The sequence below is a fragment of the Geospiza fortis genome, unplaced genomic scaffold, assembly GCF_000277835.1.
Source record: "Geospiza fortis unplaced genomic scaffold, GeoFor_1.0 scaffold50, whole genome shotgun sequence".
Classification (NCBI taxonomy): domain Eukaryota; kingdom Metazoa; phylum Chordata; class Aves; order Passeriformes; family Thraupidae; genus Geospiza; species Geospiza fortis.
In genome coordinates, this window is record NW_005054382.1 from 1039879 (window position 1) to 1064763 (window position 24885).

At 40.9% G+C, this 24885-nt stretch overlaps 1 protein-coding gene across 1 annotated transcript in view; it reads right to left on the bottom strand.

Moving 5' to 3' along the window:
* Nucleotides 1–1506: 1506 nt before the first annotated feature.
* CLCN4 (chloride voltage-gated channel 4) overlaps nt 1507–24885 on the bottom strand; it is a 40813-nt gene continuing 17434 nt past the window's right edge. The window contains exons 5-12 of the mRNA XM_005425167.2: nt 19875–19997; nt 18134–18340; nt 17962–18042; nt 16898–17443; nt 14611–14797; nt 11175–11573; nt 6753–6969; nt 1507–5363 (exon numbers count right to left, since the gene is read on the bottom strand). Coding sequence (XP_005425224.1) covers nt 5273–5363; nt 6753–6969; nt 11175–11573; nt 14611–14797; nt 16898–17443; nt 17962–18042; nt 18134–18340; nt 19875–19997 — 1851 coding nt within the window. The 3' untranslated portion in view covers nt 1507–5272. The remainder of the gene's footprint in view (nt 5364–6752; nt 6970–11174; nt 11574–14610; nt 14798–16897; nt 17444–17961; nt 18043–18133; nt 18341–19874; nt 19998–24885) is intronic.

Genomic DNA, 24885 nt, shown 5'->3' on the forward strand with positions numbered 1-24885 from the left:
GGGAACAGCACCCATGCCTGATGGATAACAAGGACTTGGACTGTGGAAAAGTGGTACCTCCACAAGAACACAGGAACCCCCACCAGCAAGCAGGCAGGGATGAAGAAGATCCAGCAGGACATCACAGGATTCCATGTGGTGGTGATATCTTTGCTTAGTCTCTCTCTCACACTCTCTTTCTCTTTTCCCCTGTTCTCTTCTGTCTCTTTCTACTTGACATTTACTGTTTGCACCTTAATTCGGGCAGAGACAACTCAATAAGTAGATCCTAAGAGATAGCAAGCAAAAAAACAAATCAAAAAACTCTGTGCAGCATTCCAGCAACACTGTGTTTGCTGTGTCCTCCAGGGAGCAGCAGTGCAAAATCCTCTCTGCCACAAGTAGAGGCCCTCCACTGGAGATGCACCTTTCTTATTTGGGATATGGTGTCTGTGAGATTGGGCATAGTGGGGCACCACAGCAGTGAGGAGCTACAAGCAAGATCACATTTGGAGCAGAGGAGCAGAACAGCACAAGGGAATAATACAGCTTGTAGGAAATAGATGTGGAGGAACAGCTTGTAGGAAATAGATGTGGAGGAAGAGCCTCCCCTGAAGGAGCAAGAAGGCACATGGATGATAACAGGCTGCTTGGTTTGGATTTGGAGGGCAGGCCAGGGTGTGTGGAGCACAGCTGCATCACAGCAGTGCTGAATGCTCTGAACATTTTCTGTTCCATCTCCCAGCTGCACCACCACAAGTGATGACAGGTAGGTCTAAAGTTCAGAACCCCATGACCAGATACAAACTGCAGGAATTATTACAATTTATTGAAGTTGCTGCATGCCTGATGACTCCTGGGTTATGGTGTGTGTTTTGGGTTGTGTTAGGGGCACAGCAATCCATGAAATGAGTTGAAGGCCATTTGGGACTGCCAAAACCAGCTTCTGAAATGAGTCATTTAATTTGAGCTAGGATATTGCTGGCATGTTCACCTTAGTTAGTGTTGATCAGGATCAAGTCCATATTCTTTGCTACTACCTAGAATTTAGTTTCTGGCAGAGATTTACCATATGTTTCATCCAATTAAATGGGGATGATTGAACCTGTCATTTTCAGTCTTTGATCTTAGCTTTGAATTAAAGTGCAATGGAAAAATGTATACAAAAATGTATCATAGGGGCTTTGCAACATCTACTTTTAAAGTTTCATGATCATTTTAGACAGAACAACCTGGTTAGATAAATGGTTTTTCTTCTCTTTTTAAATTTCTAAGGTATTTCTGATGCTGAAGAAAAAACATTTTTCTCTGAAAATAAAATAGCCAGCTGTCAAGACTGATTCTCTGACGTCCACTGCATGAACTTTACTAACTTCCTTCTTAATATCACTTAACCTATAATTTAATTGTATATCCCAGATCTCTAGAACTCAGGCTTGAGTTATCCCTAAAAGTAAGAAAAGGAAACATAAGAATCATAGAGACATTAAGTTAAATTATTTTCTAATTAATAAGATAGCCAAGAAATGTTTCCAGTACTGTAAGTCAGTTTTATTTAAAAAATAGAGTCCAAACATTGTTTTTTATAAGGTGCAACAGATACACTGTTTTCTACAATTAAAAAAAACCCAAAACAACAAACAGAGCCAAAGCAAAACTATAGTAATAAATATAGTGTCATTCAAACACGGAATCAATGAGTCTTATGAAATCCTTAAACATTCTTTTTCTGCTTCTTCAACGCATAAGAATTAATAATTAATGTCACTGGGACAGCCAAAGGGTCTTTCTAATGTCATCCATTTCTGTACTGTATTATTAAACTTTCCGGTACAGATTGCTTCAAGTACACATCAGAAGCTGAATGTAACTTAACACAGTTCATGCAAAACAAAGGTACAATACTGAACCTCCATCATTCAAAGATTTTTATTCCCCTGCTTGGTTTAGTTGGGCATTTTTGAAGGCCAGCTGCTTGAAGGACTGAACTGAGGTTGCATACTTCAGCAGTATATACTAAAATACTCATGTAATTCAGATTGATAACACTATGTGACTACCTTGAGCTCTACAAATTCAAACAAATAGGGCTGAGATCTGTGCCTCTTGGAGTCTATTCAGTACCTTCTGAAACAAATTTTGGAACACAAATGGAAAACAGTGCCTGATAATGGGCTTGTTATGGGGAAAAAAATCATTACATCATAACTGCATTTTTTGAGATAAGCATGTTATTAATTTATATTAAGAGTGTTCCCTTTCAGACACCAGTGTGAAGAGCAATAAAGGCTGTAGCATGGAGGAAGTTTTCTAATTAGCAAAGTCTGTCGTGTCTCAAAGCCCTCCATGTCATTCTAGCATCAGCCTCAGCCTTGAAGATAACACTAAGCAGCTGAAGTTGGCCATGAGTGTGCCATTCCTGGACAGCCAGATAGCAGCCCCTGCTCTGGTTTAACATCTTTTGAACAGACACTGGAACAAAGAGCAGCATGGTTACATGTCCAAAGGTTTTTCCCTTGACCCCTTAGGTATTTAAAGCTTTCCATCTAGAGAGGAATGTGTTTGACAGAAGAGAGCTGTACACCCATTTACCTGCCTTTTACTTGGGTGGTAGTCCAGGGTCAAACTGCATTCACAACAACTCCATAAATCTCAATTCCTCCTGCTGATGCTTGCTACAAATCACCATGTTGGTTTTTTGGATCTTGTTTTTAAGCCCTGAGGGCTCCTCCTAAGTAGTCTAATAAGGCAAGGCAACAAGCTATCACAGGGGTGACTTGGTTTCAGCAAACCAGGCCTCTGGGTATTAATGGAATTAACCACACTAGCCCATGCCAATGCATAATCACAGATTGAGTTTAACCTGGTAAAACAAGTCAATACATATGTGAATTTGTATTCACAGCCAGATTAACAGTTAGGCAAGTCCATGTCTTTTTCTTATAAAATTATAATGTTTTTCAGTGCTGATACACTGTATTGGTTGCTGTTAGCAAACATGGAAAGTAGAACCAAGAATGAGATTGCTCTCAAAAGTCAGCCTTTTTAGCTTAGTCTACATGCCTTAGATTCTAGAAGTTATGGGTAGAGACTGACAATTGTATAAAGCCCCATTTGGATTCAGTTGTGGGAATGAACTGATTTTATGATGGCTTCTCTGTTCAAATGAGGGAATCTAGAGTTTATGAGCATTGTTATTGACTTGGTTGGTTTTTTATGAGTTTGGCTGCTGACAGCTTCACAGAAAAATGTAAGAAATAATCACATTATGTTCTATTTCCTATTTTCAGAGGAAAGGGGTTGCTCAGTCCTATAGTTTACATGGTGTTAATATTATCCCTGTAATAATACATTGTACTGCAGCTGTTCAGTTAACAAAAAGTATACACTGAAATATTTACGGGCTTTGGCCAGAGCTACATATCTTTATGTCAGTCTGTTGCAAACACCATTGTTAGGTGGAGTACTTAACAGATTAAAATTATCCCTCTGCTTCCGTTTCTTTTACTTCAGCAATTCAGGCCATACTCTGTATGAATGCAGTAGGACACAGGCCAGAAGGAAGCAGGGTCAATGGAGATAAGGGGAGGAATTTGTGACATGGAACTTCAGCATCTAACTCAGGGTGCACCTGAGCAGCTGTCTCAGTTCAGGGACACAATAATCATGCACATTGCCCACATGTTAGATCAATAGTCTGGGTTTGGGCTGGAGGGAGCAACAGGCTGTTCTGGCATGGAAGGTCATCTCTGTCCATGAGGAGCATCCAAACACCACCAGTTACCTGGGTGTATTTGAACAAAAATAACAGAGGTCTTAGATGCCTAAATGAAGGGACCAGGAGGTCTGAAGGGGATTCAGAGCACAACCTTTCTCCAGTCTTTAAGTTTGCATCTATAAAGCAAGGGCAGTGTGAATTATGTGTTACAGAAAACACAATTTGGTATTCTGTTACTGATAGCAGTACTGACTAAAGGGTTGACCCTCTTTATCTCACAGAGGACCAGAACAAGGGTTTAGGAAAATTTAACACTTTTACCTGAGTGACTTAGAGGTCTCTACCAGAGTCTGGTAAATCTTGTGTTCTTGGTGCAAACAGATAAATACTTAAAGCTTTCCTATGATCATTTGCATTCTCAGTCCCTCTGATCTTATCCAGTCACAGTGCTGTGGAGAGGAATTCCACAGCCCTATGACTGATGAGTGCATAAAAAATAGATCTCTTACAGAATAAGTGTCTATGACTGTTAAATTAAATTCAGCCATCTCTTGGCAAATACAGACAATTGCCAAGAACAAGCAATGACAAAAAGGACCTAAGTGGGCAACCAAGAATCAATACAGAATGTCATTCATTTGTGAAAAATTGTGATGTACATAAGGGAAGACAGTGAGGGATTCAATCTCTTGTCACTAACACTGATGAGAGACAGATACCACTGTCCTTTTAGTGCTTTTGAAAACTATTTTATGGGCTTCTATGTTTTTTCCAGTTACCACAGCAAACCACAAAATACTAAATTTTACAGTACTTGTATGCAAAATTGCATAGAGAGATAATAAATTCTTACAGATAAATCCCATTTCAACATTTATAAGGGAAAGCTGGTTGACAGAAATGCTAAGCAGTATAAAATTCAAAAGACTAAAGCAGGGAGCAAGGGACACTACATTTTAAAGTGATTTGAGGCATAATCTTACTCTTTTCTTAAGACTTAACTCCAGTCTTGATTCATTAAACATTTACAAAATAAATGAAGATGACAAAGTCTTTCATTTAAAAATATGACAATTTTTGTCTGTCATGAAAATGGTATAACTCAGTAGCAAACAAATAGCCATGATTCCAGTAACAAAAGCAACTGACATTACTCATCTACACTCAATGGCTTGGAACACAAACCTTTCTATCTCTTAGCAGCTTGTACAAGAACAGTGTCTGCTGCTCTTCACACCTGCCTCAGGAGTTACTGTGACCTTGATGCCTCCCAGTGGTGCCCGTGGCTCTTTCTCCCTAAGCCCAGCATCACTTACACCCACCAGTGCTCCAATTGAGCTCTTGGGAACCTCATTAAGGAAACACAGCTTGATGTCTGCAGCTGCTCAGAGCTTCTAAACTGCCTCCCTCATTAAATAAGTGCTGTCCTGCATCCACTCCCTCTGTCAGAGGCATATCAGGCCATTCCTCATATACGTTACCTTTTTCTCTTTAAGCAAGATGAAACAGCAAACACAGCCTTCGTGTTAATCTAGAAGGGATTCCTGTGGGGTTACTTTCTTCTTCTTTACCAGTCTAGTTAAACATGATAGATTCAGGGTCCTGGTTTGCCATTTGAGCCATATGTCTTAATACATCCTTTTTAGTTATGATACCCAGCAGCCTCCTACAGGAGAAAAGGAAATGAAAGGTCAACAATCTCATACATCATCCAGGTTTTTTCCCTGTTCAGCTGCAGGGACATTTTGTGAGTGCTTCCATATATTACTGTCCATCTCATGTATTCCTCAATTATTACCTTTTTATAAAAGTATTCTCACCTCATATATTTCTACTACTCCAGCCACCTTAATTAAGTGAAATACTTTGGCTTATTACCTCTTGTTGTTGGGAACACGACTGAGTGAGGAGCTACAACAACTAATACTTGGTACAACAAAATAATAAGTTTCTTTAGGCTCAAGCTCTAAGGACCAGCAGTCAAACCCAAGGTATCAGTGCTTGGTAGTACACAAAGTAAGCTAAAGCACAGGGTTTCTGAAACTCTCACTGCCTGACAGCATAATTCTTTCAAATTTAAATGATAATTTCTCATTTATGTGAACCTAAATGAATTATATCTGTCAAGAAAGATGAGGCCTATGGGATGTCTGGCCCCAAGAGTCAAAAAAATTCATAACCTTCAGTATTCAAGGGCTTTTTACTTCCAGTCCTTGAAGACCATTAGGCACTGAATATTGAAGTTATGTCATTGTTAATAGTTTTTCCACTTTTCATTTCACATAACTTGTAAAACTCCAGATATGAATTTCTGAATCCAGGCACCTAAAATCATAACCTTTATCTGTGTCCCAATAATGATTCTTATTTTCTTAATGCTGAGGATACTGCATTGACAGTAACAACTGACATGCAATATTTTTGAATAACAAAAAGACTCTCTAACAGAAGAATAAATTTTAGTCTTCCACATTTGGAAGTGATGGCTGTGGCTTGGCTATCCTGCTACCACTAGATCCTGGGATGAGCCACGATGCCCAAATATCTCAAATTCCATTGGAACTATGGGATGTTATGTCTTGTCCACACGGCGCAGCTTTTTACTCCCCTAATTTCATATCTGCCCAACTCCTTCAGATGTTATTTGAGGGCCTTTGGTTTATATACCTTTCCATTATCCAAAAAAGAAAGTTGAATGGAGTAATTTTTCTCCAGTGAGATCTTTATCACAATTTTCACAAACACCTAATCTAGCTGGATGTCTCAAAACAGGCATGTTCTTTGCAAACAATACTGCTTGCCAGATCTGCCTCTGCTGAAAACTGAATGATAGTGGAAGTCAGAACAGTTTATTTTGTATTTATTTTTCCTTATCTAAATGAGAATACACTAAGACTTGGGAGAGCAGAATGAAATATAACACCCTGCAAGCACCATTTTGGTTCTGAGTCTGACTTCTTTTGCTGCCCTGGGGAGACATGGGTGAGGTTCCCTTATTCACCCATTCACAAAATAAGACAAAATAAAAATGTTCACTTGGCTGTCAGCTACTCACCCACTGCGGGTCACCAGGCACTGGCGGAGCCCAAGCTTTCTGAAGATATCCACCACAGTTTCCATGGGGGTGTGGTCAGTGACAGTGAAAGGGCTCAGGTTGAGAATTCTCCGCAGTTTCAGCGGGTGGGGACTGTTGGGTGGCACTTCTGGGGGGTCCTCAGTGAAGTACACGATGGAGTTGCTCACCACCCCATCCTGACGCTGTCGCGCGTTCTCTGTACAACACAAAAATTGGTGCAGATAGTTGATTAAGCTTGGTAATAAAAAAGAATCCCTCCTTTGGAAAAGCAAGGTTTGATTTTGTCATTAATGTACTGAAGCCCCAGAAATTTGGGTCACTGAGTAATCTTGAATTTCTTTGAGCCATTGCTTCCTCAAAGCAAATGTGGCATTTTTATAGGCACATCTTTTTCCTTGGTTGGGATGATGCTTTTCTGAATAAATATGCAGCTCATTGCATTCACAAACTTCACTAATCCAATTTCTGTCAAATTCAAATCACTGTATGTAATTTCCTCCATTGTGAGAATCACAACAGAAACTTTATTACATGTCTGAAGGAGAGGAGTCAACAGCTGTGCAAGATCCCAGCTGGCTTGGAGCAAAACTTTTCAGTGGATTTGGGAAAATGTGGACATGGTGAATGGATTTATGAACACAAAGCTGGGGAAAGACAAATTCACATTCCAGGGATCCAGGGGTGGTGTGGGTGTTTTTCTAGAACAGCACACCTCACTGGCATGCAGGGTAAACTTTGTGGGCTTACACTTTATGCCTTATACAGTTTGCAAAGCTAGATTTTTAAAAGGAAAAATAAATTAGCTTCCTACTTAAAGGAAAATAGTAAAGGGAGGGAAAATATAGCAGTAAACAGCACATGTGTGACCATTTTCAGAAGTTCAAAAGATATCAGTAATACTTGGATCAAACTATGAAGTGTACATTGCTACATCTGGAGTTTGCATGATCAGCATAAGCCTTCTACTTAAAGCATGCCCAAGACTTACCATTGGGGTACTTTATTTTCTTTGTAGTGTTTACCTCATCTCTACTCAACACTACAGGGTATAAACATTATATGAGACAGATTTCCAACTTTTCACTCCCAGAATAAGCACATCATGTGTTTGGCTCTGAGGGTTTAACTTTTTATTTTTTTAATAAATCCTTGGAAATAGTTATTACTTTCAATTAACATAGGTTGCTTCTGCTCTTTAACTCATACTCCAAGCATATGTAAATATTCTTGGAACTCTCTGTCATCAATCAGAGTGAGAAACCTGCTCCTGTGACTTGTAATGTAGACAGTGATGGTTTCCAACATGTTTCAGCTGCAATTTTTTTTTTACATTTAATGATCATTGTCTTGTAATATTTCTGGAACTGGAGCAGTGGTGGCTCAAACCTAACATCAGTACAGTATGTGATTCTCAACCTTCTCACCCCACATATTACAAGCCCTATTGCAATTTACAGGAATGATGTTAGTTTTGTCTCAGCTTGTTTCAATTCATACATCCAATTTCAAGTGTGAATATGCCTGCATAGTTCTTTGATATATGATCTGTGCTAAGAGGTAACATTAATCAAACTGAAGGTAACTCCCACCCTTTGATAAAAACCTTTGACAGCTAGGTATTTCCTTCCCAAAGCTGCACCCTAAGAAATAGGGCCAAGCATTTTGGTTACCACATTGCTGTTCCCAAGGCAGCAGTGACCCTGAACAGCAGCGATTAGCCAAAGCCATGATTTCACTCTTCCATGTCAAACACCTCTCTAGAGAAATTTGAATGATGTAGTACTATGGAGTAAATTCAGTGGCATCAGAAAAATGGTGGATTTTGTATGCAGTCACACTGGATGGGGGAGTGGGAGTAAAGGTAAAACAGAAGAGCAGATCATTTTTGCAGTCAGTGGGTAAGAAAAACAGATACAGATTAACAGAAAGAGAAAAGCAAATGGATGACAATGTCTGGTTTTACAGAGCAATCTATGCAGGCTCTTGTCATAGCTAGAGAGTGAATTAATTATCCCAAATGTGAAACAGCCTCTCATATTCAGGGGTTCACATTTCACAGTCTATATCAACTATGTTGATCTCTCAACTTCACACTGGGAAAAGCATATTGTACAGGCCACCTGGCTATTGTCCAAGGCTCTGCCTTTTGCATGGTGCCTCTGGAGCTGGCCAAATTTAAGAAAAGCTTTACAGTGTCAAAACCCTCCTTCTGTAAGACTGGAAAGTAGGTGTCATCTAAAATGTAGACACCTCTTCCCAGAGGGTGACTCTGCCACCCCACCTGCCCACCTACTCAACAAGGATCAATGGAAGGACCCAATCCTCCTGAGGATGCTGTTAAGCAATTGGAAATGTCATTGCCATTCACTTTACAGGTATTTGATGCATTTATAAAGCATGCTCCCCTCAGTAGGAAAGAAATTATCTAGGGGTAAATCATGAGGCAGATAGCTTTGTGGGAATGGGTATTTGATGCAAGACTCAGCAGCTATTGCCTTCATCCAAGAAGGCAGATGTGTGAGGGAATTGGAGTATTTCCCCAGAGTATTCCCTGGACCACCATACTACTGATGCACAATTAATTGGGCCTGAAAAAGAAACTGAAATTCTTGATTGAAACCATGTCTCTATGGAGTGCAAAGTGTTCCTTCGTAGAGGTGCCAGAGCTTGTTCAAATTGAGGAGGCATTCTGCAGGGTACAATGCCATGAAAAAAGAGATACTGATGAAAGAAAAGATACTGGAGTGAGCCTGACTCTGCTTTTGGTAAGACCTCATTCCCTGGCTGAAGGGCTGCACAGATGGGGCTTATGCTGTTCTGAGATGTAACTCCAGTATCTCTGTCAGGCTGAGCAGGTGAACCTGAACAGGTGAATCAGAGATGCTTCACCTTGTGTGATATTTCTCTCTTAAAAAGATGCTCTTAATTAGAACTGATCAGAAAACTGCATTTTTCCTCTGAAAGATGCAGATGTCAAACAATTTTTGAACAGGAAAGCATTTTGATCTAAATGTTTACTGAGCTTAATTTTAACTGATTTCTTTGTTGTCAGTTCATAGTCTGACATTTTCTCACATCTTCTGGCAAGACCATTCAGCCACACTGCCATTTATGACCTGAAACTAAAGACTCAGTTCCTCAAAGTTCTTTGACTGACATAAAGCAGCCTCTGATCTTTCTGATTTTAAAGTGAGGGCTCTTCATCTTCAGTCCATGCAATTTTCCCACTGACATACCTTCCTGAAAAGGAGGTGCAAAAGACTATTAACTTAGGAAGGCACCAAGTGTTAAAGCCATAACATGGCATGGGCAGTATGAAAGACAGACCCAGGGTAGGCTAAATACATCTAAAACATGTGCTTTAAAGACTTCAATTTTTGTTTTAGCTTTGTGGGAACTGAGCTGGAAAGTGACCTTCAAAGTAACCCAAATTTTCCATTTATTAATTTGCTTGTTTGAAAAATATGTGAATTTCCATCAGAGACAACAGCTTTTTTAAGGTGCCTGAACAACAGAGATGAAACAAAAACATGCAGAGAAGAATAATTCCAAGTCAAGGAAGTTTGGATATACCAGACATTCCACTCCCCTGCAAAGTACAAGGCAACCATGCCCAGATGGCATCTTGCCTGCCTGCCCAGCTGGCCCTCAACACCACAGGGCTGCCAGAAATGGGAGGAGACAGTGGGTCAGCCTTGCAGACCTCTGCAGTTCTGGATGCCCTGGGTCCAGAAAAGCTGGAAAAACTTGCTTTCATCCAATACTACTTGTTCTTCAATCCCCATTCAGTCATCAGATCAACCAGGAAAGGACCTAATAGTCAAAATCTTTAGTGACCTGAACTTGGACTCTCAGGCAACCAGCCAGCTATCCACTGGATTCCAGACAAAATTCACCCATCTTTACCAAAAAATATTGTGCACTGAAAACTTTCCACCTGTAGCACTAAAAGCCTGCATGTGAGGAAAAACTGAGACAGAGTAAGAGAAAGGAGCACAGGCTATTTCATCTCTGGGTGACCAAAGTTTGTGACTGCCCCAGCCCATTCAGGAAGCCCATGGAGAGGGAAAAAAACTGATCATTACACTGACATTTGGTCTGGTTCTGACAAAAATCCTGGCGTGTGAGTTGAGTTTCTCTCTGCTGTCTCTAGAAGAATTTTATTTTACTCTTTTGAGTGACAGCAAAATTAAGCCCACAAGGGTCAATCCCAGAAAATTCTATCAGGTGGTATGATGCAATAGAAAAGCTTCCATGTCCTACTAACCAGTAAAAGATTTGAAGAGAAAGTTAGATTTGATGCTTATTTATCTGTTCTTCGAGGTGAATAACACTGTTAACCTCCTATCTTGTCTAAACTCCTTTCAAAATCAATCTTTCGGACATTGACACTCTACTTACTTATTGCAAGGATCAGCTCTCGTCTCTGTGCAAATCCAATAAGTCTCTCTGAGTCTTTGGAAACCACAACTGGGAAGCCATTGTAGTCAGTCTCTTTGATCAGGGTCTCCACGTCCTCCACGGTCATGCTGTCCTGGGTCAGCACGGAGAGAGGCGCCTCGCCCCGCCTTGGCCGCATCACGTCCGTGGCCAGCGTGCGGTGCGTGAACTCGTCCTTCACGTCCAGGAAGGGGTAGCCATTCAGGTGAATGTGAGCTTCATAGATCCCTTCTTTCCCAAAGGCATCTGCCACCCACTTGCTCGTGACAGCTGCAGCCATAAGAGGTACAATGTACTCCAGGCCTCCAGTTAGCTCAAACATAATCACCACCAGAGAGACTGTCATTCGAGTAACGCCACCTGCCAACAAGGAAAAGACTCAAGTTTCTCTCAGGGCTGGTATACATACTAAGCAACTCACTTATATCTTTGAGCCTTACACTCAAAAATGCATGTAATTATTCATGCTGAGTACTTTGCCCTTATACTCTTAGGCTTGTTTCTCTGCAGAAAGGTATTTTTCATCTACCGCAATTTTCATCACAAAGGCTGAGGGAACTTGCTCATGCCAAAGTTGCTAGCATTGAAAAGCAAACAATGAATGCTAAAAGATAGAGCTTTAAAACCAGAAAGGATGCCAAAAAAATCAGCTTTAATGGATATTTGAGAAAGTAAAACTGAATCTTGCTGTTAGCCCTCTAAGTGACTACAAGAATCAGTTAAGTGCCCTGGCTGAGGCAGGTAGGAATGTGGAGAGGTGGCCTTCACACCAGCCTGTCTACTGCACTCATACTGAGGAGAAAGCTGAGCATTATCTTTGGGCACAACATGGTTGCAAAATCCCACTGCAAGAGCTATGTTACAGCTTAAACCTTTGCTTTGGATATACCTTGGAACAGCTTAGGACCACTGCAAGAGCTACGTTACAGCTTAAACCTTTGCTTTGGATATCACTATAGTAATTCAGTTTGAACTGAGTACAACTTGGTTTGAGGCCATCCAGGCACGCAGCCACAGGCAGGGCTGTAGCTGTATTTTTCAGTCTAGTCTTTCCATATTAATTTCATAAGCAATTTCCTTGCTCCTTCAGTTTACATTAAAGGATAAAAATGATCACATAACTGAGGACAAGTGTGTATGTATCTCTGAATTATTAGGTAACATTTCTTTGCCTCTGTTCAAAAGGTAAATGTAATAAATCTGCTATTTTTAGGGCTCAAAATACAGCCCAATTTTAGATGAGAAAAATCAGAAACAGGTCATTAAAAGATCTTTTTATCTAGCAGCATACAGAAATATTCAATTGTTGATTACTTAACACTATGATCCAGATATGAATTTCATCTGAGGAATGCCTTAAACTTCTGACTGTGAAAAGCTGAGAGCAAATACCAGAGTAAGGATCATTTAATACTCCATTTCTCTTACTTCAGGCAAGACAGTCTTTGGTACAGAACAGCTTAAGTACAAGCCGTGACCTTTCTACTGTATTTCCCACCACACTATTAAAAACCACTGCACCTTAATTTGGACCTTTTAAGAGAGGAAGAAATTTCAGCCTCACCTTGAGTCCTGTGTGCAGTTTTGGGCATCACAATATAAAAGAAAGGCATCAAGCTATTAGAAACCATCCAAAGGAGGGTCACTAGGATGATGAAGTGTCTGAAGGGGAAGCCTTTTGTGGAGTGGTTGAGGTCACTTAGTCTGTTCAACGTGAAGAGGACTAAGGGGAGACCTCATTCTGGTCTACAGCATACTCACAAGGGGAAGCAGTGGGGCAGACACTGAGCTCTTCACTCTGGTGACTAGTGACAGTTGACCCAAGGGAATGACCTGAAGTTGTCTTGGGGAGGCTTAGGTTGGATATCAGGAAAAGATTCTTCACCCAGAGGGTGGTTGGGTATTGGAACAGGCTCCCCAGGGAAGTGGGGGGGACCAAAGCACCAAGCCTGACAGAGTTCAAGAGGTATTTGGACAATTCTCTCAGGCCCATGGTGTGATTTTTGGGGTGTTCTGTGCATGGGCAGGATTTGGACTTGATGATCCTGATTGGTCCCTTCCAACTCAGCGTATTCTATGCCTCTATAATTCTATGCTGACTAGCAGATCATCTGCAACATCAGAGCCAAATTTTTGTGCGTTATTTATTTAATGAATATTAAGATTATTTACTGTAAAGAGGAAGTGCTTTTTACTTGTTTGGACAGTAAGATTCATCCCAGCTTTTTTTAAAATGTCTACTCTGCTGTGGGTGTTCACATCCAAAGGGATGACCCAGACTGCCTTTATAACCTCTAGATAAAAACAGGCCCTTTTAAGGCCAAATTCTTCTGTTCATTTGCCTGGCTTTAGATGTGTATTGGCAGATGAGACTGATCTTTCCCATACCTCATTTTTCTGTTTGGACTGTAAGGAGTATCAAGACAGTTGAGCTCAGGTGCTGACATCTACATTACAGACATTACATTTTCAAGCAAATCCCACCCTTCCTTCCTCTATATTGATGACACAAATGATCCTGCTTTTCCAATATGAGCATCCAAATCTGAAATTTTTCCAGCTCTTCCTTGAGTACATCTTAATTTCAAACCTACTCAGTCACATTACTGCTGTGTTATGCCTCTCCACTATTTTTTCATACGCTGATGATGATATCAATAACAGCAACAAAAGGAGATAGAATATGCAAGTACATGAGGGGAAAGATATGATCAGGTAAAAACATGCTCAGATGGTATGCTTGTAACATTCTTCTTGTATCTATGGCTAGAAATTTGATACATGAGATATTTTTCAATGATCTTGCTCTAATAGTTAACAGATCCCTGCTGTTATATCCAATAAATCCTATTGATTGAGTGTAATCCAGCATTGGCTTATGATCAAAATGTAAACCAAAATACAGCTCAGTTGACCATAGCATGACATGCAGCCAATAAGACCCAGAATTTTTGCCTCTGTGTAGCTTAAAATTTAGCAAAAACTGGGATGTTTTCTTCCTGCACTGAGAGAGAGCACAGTCTAAATAAGCAAGTAGCTTTAGTCCAGTTAAAGTGAATTTCATTACATCAAATGGAAAAAATGCAAGCAAAAGTACTCCTGCTTGGAAACCTGCAGCCTAACTTCAATTTGTTCTTTCCTTTTCTCTGCTTTTGGCAGACTACAAGGAGTAGACATCGATGCCCGCAAGCCTTTCTGTTGCTGACTATCTGGCAGATCACTGGAGCAACCAGTAGAGGAAGCTGCCCATTCTTTAGCCCATCATGTCTTGATTTCAACTTCTGTTGCACCCAGAAATGCAAACACAAGCAGCTAACACCAACCCAGGGCCCTCCAGAGCATGTCCCCAAACACTGGCGCTGGTCACACACAAACCAATGACCAGCAGAGACCGTACCCAAGCAAGCTGCTGCTCCCACCATGGCATAAAGTCCTGGTGTGACACAGTCTGCCCCAGGTCTGCACCAGTTCCTGAAGATGATCCAGTCATGGTGGTGGTATGCCAGCTGCTCCACTCCAATCCCAACCATCCTGCCAGCTATGGCTCCAACAGCCATACTAGGAATAAAAAGGCCTGAAGGGATCTGGAATGAAAGACAGACACATGAGCACCTTGACAAAAATGGCAAGTATCAAACAATTTTAATTAACAGTAAGAGAACCAAGTTTCCACAGCCTCACGGCAGCCTACAGGGCTGATCCCCATGGTGTGACAGTTTTCTGCAGTGACTGAGTTTATGTGGCTGCACGTGTATTAATGGCTTTACAAAATGTTAATGCATTTTTTAAAGAGATTTTGAATCCTATCTGCTGCATCCCACTGAATTAGGGAGATAAATGCTGTTTCTGAATAATAGTTTGCTTTTGAAGTCAAGATGTTCCTGGCTTTGCCTTTATTGCTTTCTCAGCAGGAGGTCAGGAGCTGCTGATGGTTCTGTCATAGGCTTGAGAATAAGCTTAACTGAAAATAACATCATGATTTCACCCTCTATCAGATCAAGCACTTTATGGTTTTACTACTACTTTTTCAGGCTAAATCAGACCAGATTTTAAATTAAATGTCAAATGAAGAATAAAAATTCAGAGAAAGGGGGCTGACTGCTCAGGGGCAACTAATTTTCCATCTCAGTTTACAATATATTTTCCAGGAAGCTCTGTGAATCATAACTTTGTTTGCTATACAGACAAGTCACAAATCATTAAAAACAGTATTTAAATGAGAATGGAGGGGGGAAAAAAGAGAATGAAAATGTACTTTGCCTTGGATAAGTGCATTTCTTCTTAGATGTCAAGTGCACCAGCAAGTTTGAGATGTATTTCCTGCTGGAGAAGACAATTCAGATCTGTGACAGGGGCTTGCAGGCAGCTTTTGCCGTTTTCAGAAAGGAAAGCCTCTATCTTTTCTACTCTGAAAATATACCTTGAGCCTCTTAGAGAACTTAACTAATCACCTCATCAGCACAGCCCAGAGGCATCTAGGGCTGATAACAGCCCCCACCACATTGTGTTAACTTTGCTGATGCAGCTCAATTGAGTCTTCTAGATTTAGTAGGTAAAGCTATTTGGTCTGCTCTTTTACAGACTGGTTGACACTGTCAATTGTATCTAACATTTTTTAAATATATAGGATAAATAAGGAATCACATTCTGAATAAAGAACCAAAGCTTTTCATGAACAAGCATAACAAAAGGCTGTCAGCCATAAATCAGTTTCTAGAGTGAAAGGCTACATTCAGTTCAAGTGTAGTGTTTAAGTGAAAGATGAGATACTTTAGTTTTGAGCATGGTATAAAATACAGTGTAAACTAAGAAAAGCTTCTCATTGTCTGCAGTCACCAGATCCACAAATAAATGCTCAGATAATGGGAGCTGTAGACAGACAGAACCTGTTTTTTATGTGCTCTATTAACCAGATATATAGAGTTCACCACAAGCAGCTTGGTATATATGGAAAGCTTGGATAAATTGTTCTTGGACCTTTCATCACTCATTTATGGGGAGAAGGAGTTGCTGAAGGAAAAAGCTGCAAATCCAGAATATTCAAATGACATATCAGTTAGTCTTCTTGTTCATTCCCCTTTTTTTCTGAGCTACAGTGCTTAAAAATATTCAAAAATAGACTTTTTCAGCCACTTTTATATTTCTGTGATGCTCTAAATGTGTAAAATAGTAAATTTAAAATTATTACTTCCTTGAGTATAGCTACCTTGAGGCACATTAAGACATTAATCCAACAAGACAAACAACAATGTAAATAGCCCATATCCATGAGAGAGCTAAAAAACAGCTGCAGTGGGAATCATCTTGAAATTGCTTATTGGCAGCAGCGGGTTTAAATTTCCACAAAGATTTCTTTTTCACTTAACAAAACCGCAGATGACTGGAAGGTGGAAAAGCAGGGCTCATCCCAGTGCTGCCACAGGGGCCCACAGGGCACGGTGCCGGCAGGGAGAGGAGCCAGCAGCACCTCAGGGACAGCCCCATGGCTGGGGCAGGTCAGAGCCAGCAGCACCTCAGGGACAGCGCCATGGCTGGGGCAGGTCAGGGCCAGCAGCACCTCAGGGACAGCCCCAAGGCTGGGGCAGGTCAGGGCCAGCAGCACCTCAGGGACAGCCCCATGGCTGGGGCAGGTCAGAGCCACAGAGAGCCCACAGCAACCCATCTGCAGCAGCGCTCCGATTTACCTTCATGCCGAAAGTGAATATCGTGATGACAATTTTGAACACCAAAGCCAAGGCCAGCTGCCACATGGCAGAGTAGACCCCAGGGCCAGCAGGTCTGTCGGGAATGTCATCCACGGGCCGGGTCATGTTGGGGTCGTTGATGTAGTCGCAGAGCTGCGAGGACTCCAGGGCCCCGCAGTCGTTGAAGAGCTCGGAGATGAGCTCGCTGGTGCTCCTGCGCGTGTAGGGGTTGGGGTAGGCGATGATGGCGGTGATGGCTGTTATCACAATCACCTCCAGCACTGGGTACTTCCCAAGCCTGGTGGTTTTCCTCCTCCTGCACCAGGCGATGTTGCACCGGATGAAGAGGGTCCCCCAGAGGCCCCCGAAGACACCGAGCAGGATGAAGGGGAAGAGCTCAGCCATGTACCAGGGGGTGTGGTACTCCACGTAGAACAGCACCAGCCGGCTGTTTCCAAAAGGATTGATGGACCTCAGCGTGAAGGCAGCCACCAGAGCAGCAAAAAATGACCTCCAGAGGGTTTTCAGGGGAAAGTAGTAGCTGACCTAAAACCAAGCAAAGACCATAAACATTTCACTGAGTGTCACAGAGAGTTCTTCCTTTAACCACCACCATCTGTTTCATTTGACTTTACTGCGAGCACTAGACTTTACCATAGCCAGAATCTGTTCACAAAAGTATCAGAAAAGGCATTTTCAGATTTCAGAAAAGGAGTAGCAACTAGTTTAAAGTTGATAAATTTAAATCCAGAGTTGCTGTCTAGAGAGTATAAGAAATGCTTGACAACTTGGTCCATGCATTAGCTAGCTGGAGGCTGGAGAAACCTCAGCAGAGGGATATATTTCCATACTGAGTCATCTAATTTGTTTCCAGAAAGCCAGTGCCCTTCTGCTGCTCAGATTAAGCTAAAATACCTGGTTATTTCTTATTACTGGAAATCACAGATTATTTTTGTTATAGGGGAAAAATACACATATAAATATTTGAAAAATAATGAGTAGTCTTGGAGAAAGGTATCAAATTGAAATATATTTACTGAAGCAAGTGAACTGCCAGGTCTCACCTCTTCCAGACTAAAAAGCACACCTCCGATTGGAGCCCCAAAGGCAACTGAAACTCCTGCAGCGGCTGCAGCTGAAAGTACCTACAAAGCAAATGTTTACATACAAGGCATGAGTTGTTTGAAACCCCCAGTATCCAGACAGGGAAATTAAAAATTTATGAGCCAACCTCACCTCTCTTCTCTTTCCTTCATTCTTGCTGTACTTAGAGAAAAGGCTGCTGAAGAAGTTTCCACAGCAACAGGCCACATGGACTAATGGGCCCTCTTTCCCAAGGCTGAGGCCTGAAGACACCACCAGAACCAAGGTGACTGTTTTGATTAAAAGTGTCCATTTTCCCAGGTAGCCCCTAATAATGAACCCACTCAAGATGGTTTTTATCTGGAAAGCAGGAAGAACATGTTGAAAAGATGAAGAATCCTTTTCTACTCTGAACTTTCAAATGGAGTTAAAACTCCAGCAGAGTTTAAAAAGTTGCAGACTGCTTGAAAAGAGACAGTGATGGAGAGAAAGAAATTGTAGGTAGGGCAGCTTTCCCACAGCAATATCTGAGCAGGGGTTAGGCAGACCACACTTTTACTGCTGTTACGGGTGGTCCCCATAACAGGCAGTAAGGACTCTCACAGAGATCAATAGAAATATGAAACTCTTGCATATCTCCTTGGCTTACAAGATCAGAGTTAAGCTGGATTGGACTTTAACAAAGCAGAAAAAAAGCAAATAAACAACAACAGACTTTTTCCAGATAAAACGCACAAAAAAGTTCTAGATATTTGGAATCACTGTGCCATAAAAGCACACACATATTATGAAATGAGAAAGTCCAAAAGATCCTATTTCTACACATTTTGTCCTAATTTTGCTAGTGAGTGGCTCAGAAAGCACAATGCATGTGCATGACACAAAGGCTGCAGGGTGGGATTTGGGTTTGGACTCTAGGCATGCAAATGGGCTGGAGCAGAGCCTCACCTCACACGAGGGATTTACCACTTGGAAACTGGCTTTGTAGTTAACTATGAGAACTTTTTAAAACCACAAATATATCAAACGCATAACAAAGACACACTTAACTACTTTCAAACATGTAAATTATTCAAATATTTTAAATTATTTGTGGTGAGTTTTTTTGAAACATTTGGATGCTTCTCTTAGAGATCAAGAACAAAAGTATGCCAAGATTTCTAAGCTTTGGGCTGTTAATTCTGTCTGCCACATTCCTAAACAATAATTCCAGTAGTTCCATAGCACTTCTAACAAGAAACTGCCCTGATTTCAAAGACTTTTAATAAGTCTGCTGGTTGAATTACAAAGTTCTTAATTTAACAGCTTAAATATGGACTGAGGCTCAATATGTAAAATACTGGAAACCAAGTAGATATTTTGGCTGCTATAATGTTGTCATGCTGGCACAATGTACATTATTCTGTCTTTAGGAAAACAATTTGCAAAAGACGTGCACCAGACACTTTTCGGGCATTCCAAACAATGGGCATGTTCAGCAGTTTAAGAAATCTTAGCTTTGTAGCCCACCCTCTTATTTTTATTTCACTTTTATTTAGAGTCTAGCCTAGAAAATAACTGGTTTTGTAACTGGCCCAAGTAATTTCATCCTAGGAAAATTCTCTATAATCTTCTAGTGAGTCTTGGAGATGTTGATTTTTAATTCACACTCTGGCAATGAACAAGTACATGCATTAACCTGTCACAGTGACATATGAACACTTTTTACTATGAAAAACTTAGATGATCGCCATAAAAGCATAAAAAAAGGAATGAAGGCAGATGAGATGGAAAGACAATTTTCTTTGTTGCTATGCTATCTCACAGTACAGTTCTGGAATGGGAAAAGGCTCTAATCTTTTTGTTGTTGCAGTTTGGGTTTTTTTTGGATATTCATGCACAAAGGGAAACTCACCTCTGGGATTCCAGAGCCACAGGCGTAAGGAGCAAACACTCTGACCAGGGAGACTGCCAGGAAAGCAAAACATAGAGCCCACATAATGTACAGAAAATAGTTTAGAATGTAAGCACTTGCACCCTAGAAAAATAACAGTAACAAACATTGTTAGACAAATGCATATTGGCAAATCTCACACTTCAACTAGTGATCATGATGGCATGGAGCCTAATTTTTCATTTACATGGTAAGTGCTGCTTTTCCTCAGGGAGGACAAGCAGCTTTATATACTCCAACAACTTTATTACTCATGGAAAGAAGCAGCATACTAATAAATACCTAACCCACTCCACACAGTCTGTTTGCAAGGGACCCAAATACCTTAAACTGAGCATCTTTCAAGCACTAAAAAATCCAACTAACCCACACCAAGTTCCAAAATATCAAACAAATGCATCATAAGGGAAAAAGCAATAGGTAATGAAAAAGCACCTGAGGAAGGAATCTGCTGTGTTCATCCCATGGTGGGGGACAAGGAATGAGACCCTGACACATATTTTTCCAAGGGCTGGTATTCAAAGGTCAGTTCTCCATGCAGATGCTGATTTTTCAAACATCCCTGTGTATATCAGTAGCCAGTCCAGTTCACAAACAGGAAGGGTAAAACCATACAAAAATAATTTCTTTCTATATAGTGCTGTCCCCAGTAAGGTTGAAAATAATTTAGAAAACATCATAGCTTGGCAGAACCCACTCACACATCTCAGGCTTATTACTGGTTGGAATGATTTTAAAAGATTAGGGCAAAAATTACTGTCTTCAGACTGAATAGCTTTACTTTTCTAACAGAATGGGAATGCTAATGATCATTAGCAATGGTTGACTGTGCAGTGCCATAGTGAAAGCATAGTCAATAGTAACCTTCAAGTTTCTACTGTTTTTCAATGGTCAAGTCAAAACCTTTGTTAAAATCTGTCTTGGAATACCTCTGCCTCTTCACATGCATATTTTTTTTAGATTAATTTCAAAAACCCACCTACATGGACAAAAGAGAATCTGCTCAGCAGCATCAAATCAATACAAGGAGCTTAAGCCTTCAAACAATATCCTGTAGCAACATGACACTAGAGAATAAAAAACTAAGATGGATCTCAGTGCATGAATTGGTATGAATCCTTCACCTTTAAGTGAACTCTTCCTACCGGATGCAATCCCAGCTGCTCAAGAGCATCAGGGCCCCTGCCTCTGCTCTGCAGGACAGCAGCCTGGATATCAACATTATGATAAATCAAGTAGGAAAACAGGCATTAATCAATTGTATCACTTAACAGAGCTGGCCAAACCTTGTTCCCAGTCATAAAAAACTTAAGAGATGAGAAGTCTCCCTGTTTTCAAATCTGCAAGGAATCAACCTTTAACAGCATGGATGTTTGCTAGCTTCATTTTCCAGGTGTGTCCAAATGAAAATTTGTAGTAAGGATAAGTAAGGATACCACTAACCCTCATGCTTATGGATGTATCTGGAAGAAGGGCAGTTTGTTAGCTGGTGCTTGCTGAAGTTAGCAGCTGGCTTTGCTGATACAGCAGAATGCTGAAGCAATACAGCGCTATCCCCAATGCCCTGAGACTGAGCAGTCATGGATCCCACACTGGCAGTGATTGACATCTGGCTGTGGTAACCAAGGGCCTTTGTTGCTACAGCTGAAGACAGTTCCATGAATGTCTTCTCCTAGTGCTTTCAATTACAAACAGCTATGACAATATTTACTCTTCCTCTAGAGAAAACTCTGGATATCTTGCCTCAGGGCAAAATCCTCCTGTCAGTGTGAACCTGGAATACCTCCAAAGAAGGCCAACACCATTACAAAAATTTGGCCCTTCTAGGGTTGAGTAGAAGGTGTAGTTTTGCTTCTAAATTCACTGGAGAAAAATTAACTTTGTTTCTTTTTACTTCTTCTTTTGCATCTCAGAAGTCATAAGAAAACTCTGTCAGCTCGTTACTGCAGTCACACATACACCTACAGTGCTGTGGCAGGACCCCACAAGAGTCCATATGGCCAGTTCAGTCTTATCCCTTGGGACATCTTTCATTGTTACATTTTCCAGATATCTGGCATTCTGCAGGTTCAACTGCAACAGCTTCTAATGATTAATAATACGAAAACCTTTGGGAAGCGAAGTAGCAGTAACTCAGTATAGCAAATGGTTCATTTCTCATCCATTACACGCCATTACTAAGGCTCTGAATCAGTGAAAGTCTTGAGCATGTACACTGGAGTCAGAGGCTGAAGCAGATCACCAGCAGAGCTGATCCTGCTGTGACCTTTCCCACAATAGCTCAAAAGCCTCACCCTGGAAGCAATAGTAATAAAGCAAGAAGGAAAACTGAGCAAAATTTTGTATTTTAGTTTGCAAGACCAAGCAATATCTCAGATCTGGTGTCAGTCCAGTTTAGATACAAATGGAACACAATTGAAAACGACCCTCACAAACTCAGACCACTGAAATAAACCCCATCCCTCAGGATGCCCTCCAATGTGTGGTTACTGCAGAGGACAGAGCCCTGCTCTGACTCGAGGGGGATCTCACAGTTTGCAGACTCTCCCATGGATGGTACAGCAGGGTGTGTCCTCAGGACTGACAGGTTCTAGGCTGCAAAATTGAGAAGTGGGTCCCAGGTTCAGAGAGGCTTCCTTGTCCTGCAGCTCTCAGCCTCATGACAGGAGATCCAGAAGCCCTGGGATAGGAATTCAGTCCATTGCTGGATCCAGTGTCACGATCCATGGAAAACATGGGGTCCTTTCCTCTACCCTGGACATGTGTCCAGCCATCAAAACCTTACATTGGACATGTGCAAGCCATCAAAAATGGGGTCCTCAGCTCCAGTGAAGTTGGGGTTGGGATCAAACTCAATCTGCAGAACAGGGAATGTCCAGATCACCAGTGACATCTGATGACCTTTTGATCTACCAGTGAATTTGAGGTTTTGGAACTTTCTCACACCAAAAAAACCTCTTCACCTCCTCTTCAGTAGTTCAGGACCAGAAGGGTAAAGGATAATTGGCCTACAAAACAGTGATTAGGGAAGAAAGCATAGCTTGGTAGGTGTCTAATGGGGCTATTATGTTTTCCATTATAATTTATAGCAAGCCTCTGCTTTGGGCTCATTTTATGGGAGCACTAGAATGGAAACATTTCAAGAGACGCCATAGGAAAAGTCACAATTCTCCATGAAAATGTATGTACAGGGTTTATCACAGCCATAAATTGGCAAAACCACAAGGAAGAACTGATCTAAATCTCAGTCCTCAAAATGTCAAAGTTAGTTGGCTATGACAAGAAAGAATCACAGTTATACATAAAAAAAGAAGGCATGTCAGACCAGAGTACCTTTAGGGAAACTGCTCCAAATACTTTTTGCCTAAATTGTGCTTGAATGAGCACTGTTGTTTTATAGGGCTCTTCTGTAAATGTCAGGCACAAAGTGAAACATAGGAAAAAAACCAGCAAAATTATTCTGAAACTCAGTCAAATTCAGTGTATTTTGATACCTCCTAAAATCCTCTACCTCTACAGCAACCATACAGCACAAAACTTGCCCATATCATAAGCCTTTTGAACAGAAGCCTTTTGAACAAAACTGAATTTTTCCTTTCCAAAGTCACATTTTTACTGGACTTTCCCTGGGATTTCAGTGTAACAGTAACAGACAGATATATTAATAATATTTACAGCCTCCAGCAGACCCTCAGGAACCCACAGATCTTGAAGACACATTTTTTTAGGAAAGAAACTAAAACTAAGCCAAGATGAACCTTTTCTTCTTTGTCCTACTGTGACAGTACACCAGGAGGTGAGAAGCTCAATTTGAACACAGAGTCAGTGAAGTTTCACAGTGCTCACCTGGCTGATGACTTTTCTAAAGGCCACAGCACACAACAGTCATGACTGCTGGTTTCGAGAAGCAGAAGAAAGCAATAAATTTTCTCAAGGACATGCATCTTTCCTCTCTTCCAGCCAAAGTAACAGAATGACAAACACATGCACAGGATCTCCAAATCCCCTAATAATTTTAACAGTTTCCTCTTTTTTCCCTTCCCACACTTTGTTTTTGTCTTTGTTTTTTTTGTTTTTTTTTTTTTTTGTTTGGTTTAGGGTTTTTTTATTTTGTTTGTTTGTTTGGGGGTTTTGCTTTTGTTTTGTTTGTTTTTGGTTTGGTTTTTTTTGTTCTCTTACATTACATCAGCCCCATGCTATAGCTTTATATCAGGGTAGTATTTCTTCACTTTCACAAAGACACAGCCACCCCAAAGATCTGTTAATGAAGACTAGGGTGAATGAACCTAGCAAACCTCTGGCAAAGGGAAGCTCAGCACTGTGACTGGCAACCTGACTGAGAGATTTTTGTCTCTGATCATGTGGGGAGAAGATGCAGGGACAATGAGGACCCCACTGCTTCCCCTGGGGTTAATTAGAACTACAGAAAATTGAGCTATACATATGCACAGTACTCCCACCTCGTACTTCTTGTCCTGTAAAGCTAAAGCAGCACTAAAGGGAGCATGAAGGACACACTTGCCTGGTAATGAAGGTGTCCTCAAACACTGTCTGCAGGACCAGACAACCTCCACACTGGGGGGAAGATCTGAGACAACCTCTCCAAATCACCCACCTGCACATCATATTCAGTTTTTGTCAAATTCAAGTCAGACATAAGGAGGAAGGGGGGATTTGAGACAATAATTCTGCCAAATATTTGAGCTATGAAGGGATCAATATTATGCAATACATTCAATAAGTTGGGTTGAAAATGAAATGTGGTTTTTGTATTTTTTTAACAGGTATTATCTGCCAAATGGTGTACAGAAAGGCTCCTTTTTATTGTTTTCTAAATGAAATTTTCACCTGCTTTGCTTTGAAACAGCATTCTTTGTATTTAAAATTACTATAATTATGAAAAAGAAAAATGTAAGGGAAAAAAATCTGAAAATTTAAGTTTCATGTTTGTCCAGATCAGCTTTTTCCCTCC